This window comes from Cucurbita pepo, chromosome 4 (assembly GCF_057944985.1).
Source record: "Cucurbita pepo subsp. pepo isolate OVF chromosome 4, ASM5794498v1, whole genome shotgun sequence".
NCBI classification, from domain to species: domain Eukaryota; kingdom Viridiplantae; phylum Streptophyta; class Magnoliopsida; order Cucurbitales; family Cucurbitaceae; genus Cucurbita; species Cucurbita pepo.
The window spans coordinates 11,210,487-11,212,816 of record NC_141801.1 but is presented as its reverse complement, the minus strand read 5'-3'; the positions used below and the strand labels follow the sequence as shown (position 1 = coordinate 11,212,816).

General features: G+C 40.6%; 1 protein-coding gene across 1 annotated transcript; it reads left to right on the top strand.

Annotated features, from left to right (window-relative positions):
• Positions 1–2,330, top strand: LOC111793729 (cytochrome P450 734A1). The gene is made up of 5 exons (XM_023675749.2): positions 1–360; positions 486–709; positions 817–1,067; positions 1,150–1,558; positions 1,774–2,330. Exons 1-5 carry the CDS (start codon positions 69–71, stop codon positions 2,212–2,214), a joined length of 1,617 nt encoding a protein of 538 aa, XP_023531517.2. The 5' UTR covers positions 1–68; the 3' UTR covers positions 2,215–2,330.

The window sequence follows — 2,330 nt, the reverse complement described above, 5'->3', positions numbered from 1 at the left end:
AACCAACTCTCCAATACTACACACCATCCTTATTCCTTAGCCAAATAAGGCAACCAAAATATCACCCAATGAACCACACTCCACCGCCGCCGTTGGACTCGATCAAGATCCCTTTCCTATGCGCCCTCCTCCTCATACTAGCTCTCAAGATGGCCGTGGCCTTGTGGTGGAAGCCCAGAAGGATAGAAGCACACTTTCTCCGCCAAGGAATTCGCGGCCCTCCTTATCGTTTCTTCATCGGTAACTTCAAAGAACTCGACTCTATGATGCTCGCCGCTACCTCCCGTCCGATGCCCAATTTCTCCCACAATATTCTCCCCCGCGTCCTCTCTTTTTACCATCATTGGAAGAAAATTTACGGTACCCATAATTCAAATCCCCCTTCTTTTCTTACCTGTTTTTTTTTTTTTTTTTTTTTTTAAATTTATTCTTTTTTGTATAAAAAATAAAAATAAAAAATAAATTACATTTTGTAATGAAATTAGGCTCCACATTTCTGATCTGGTTCGGACCCATTGTTCGAGTGGCGGTGTCCGACCCGGACATGATCCGAGACATCTTGACTACCAACTCAGAATTCTACGAGAAAAACGAAGCGCACCCTCTCATCAAAAAGCTCGAAGGCGACGGCCTCCTTACTCTAAAGGATCAGAAATGGGCTCTCCATCGCAAGATCATCTCCCCCGTATTCAACATGGAGAATCTCAAGGTAAAAATTTCAAATTTTTTTTTTTTTTTTTTTTTAAAAAAAAAAAAAGGTTGTTATTTCATGTGGGGTTTGGTTTGGTTTGGTTTGGTTGGTATATATATACACAGTTGTTGATTCCGGTGGTGGAGGAAAGTGTGGTGGATATGGTGGAGAAATGGTCGGCCATGGCAGGCGGCGCCGCCTCGGACGAGGTGGAAATTGATGTTTTTGATTGGTTCCAAACGCTAGCTGAAGATGTGGTGACGAAGACAGTGTTTGGAAGTAGCTATGAAGATGGTAAAGCCATTTTCAAGCTTCAAACACAACAAATGATATTAGCTTCCGAAGCTTTCCAAAAGGTCTTCATTCCTGGTTACAGGTACAATTCAATAATCACACCTTTTTTTTTAAAATTTTTTCTATTTATTATTAAACAAATTATTTTGGGGTTTAATTTTCAGATTTTTGCCGACAAGAACCAATATTAATTCGTGGAAATTAGACAAGGAAATAAGAAAATCATTGATGAAATTGATCGAGGGTCGAAAAGGGAATTCACAGAAAATTTGGGCAATGGATGAAAAAGCACCAAAAGATTTATTAGGGCTCATGATTCAAGCTTCCAACTCATCATCATCATCATCATCATCTTCTTCTTCATTACACACTAATATTTCCGTCCACGACATCGTTGAAGAGTGCAAAACCTTCTTCTTTGCTGGCAAACAGACCACTTCCAATCTGCTGACGTGGACTACTGTCTTGCTAGCAATGCATCCACAGTGGCAAATTCAGGCACGTGACGAGGTTCTTAGCGTGTGCGGTCCACGTGCTCTCCCCTCCAGAGATGACCTTTCTAAGTTCAAGATCGTAAGCCCCTTTTTTCATCACCCAAATAATAATAATAATAATAATAATAATAATGACTTATGTATTAGAATGATAACTATATGTGACGAATTAAAAGAAAACCCACTACTTATTTATTTATTAATATCACGCCATAAATATTATAGCAAAAAATTGGATTATGTTAATTAATTATACAAACTAAACTCTAAACTTTTGTTATTTGTTATTGGTAGCTGAGCATGATACTGAACGAGTCCTTACGATTGTACCCTCCGACGGTGGCTACGATTCGACGTGCAAAGACAGTTGTCGAGCTAAGAGGGCGGATGATCCCACGTGGGACAGAGTTCTTAATCCCAATTCTAGCGGTTCATCATGATCAAAATATTTGGGGGAACGATGCGAGCGAGTTCAATCCAGGGCGATTCTCAGAAGGTGTGGGTCACGCTGGAAACCATCCAGCCGGGTTCATTCCATTTGGACATGGTCTTCGTGCTTGCATTGGCAAGAACTTGGCTCTTCTGCAAGCAAAGTTGGCAATAGCAATCATAGTTCAACGATTCTCATTTCGATTGGCTCCTTCTTATCAGCATGCACCAACGGTGTTGATGCTTTTGTATCCGCAATACGGAGCTCCGATTGTTTTTCGAAAGATAGAGACCCCAAGGGACTAAGGATGGAAGAGGGTTTGGGTAGCTATTTGATCCTTGTCCTTGGTACACTAACCCCACAGTGTTTGCAAGTTTATTATGAATATGTATGAGTAAAATGGCTAACATATTGGTGTCCA

What these genes read in the sequence shown, in the direction of transcription:
- LOC111793729 (XM_023675749.2), top strand. Translation starts at nt 69, where the DNA reads ATGAACCACACTCCACCGCCGCCGTTGGACTCGATCAAGATCCCTTTC. An exon ending in GTCTTCATTCCTGGTTACAG is followed by an intron (nt 1,068 to 1,149) that starts GTACAATTCAAT and finishes TTTAATTTTCAG; the next exon opens with ATTTTTGCCGACAAGAACCA. An exon ending in ACCTTTCTAAGTTCAAGATC is followed by an intron (nt 1,559 to 1,773) that starts GTAAGCCCCTTT and finishes TGTTATTGGTAG; the next exon opens with CTGAGCATGATACTGAACGA.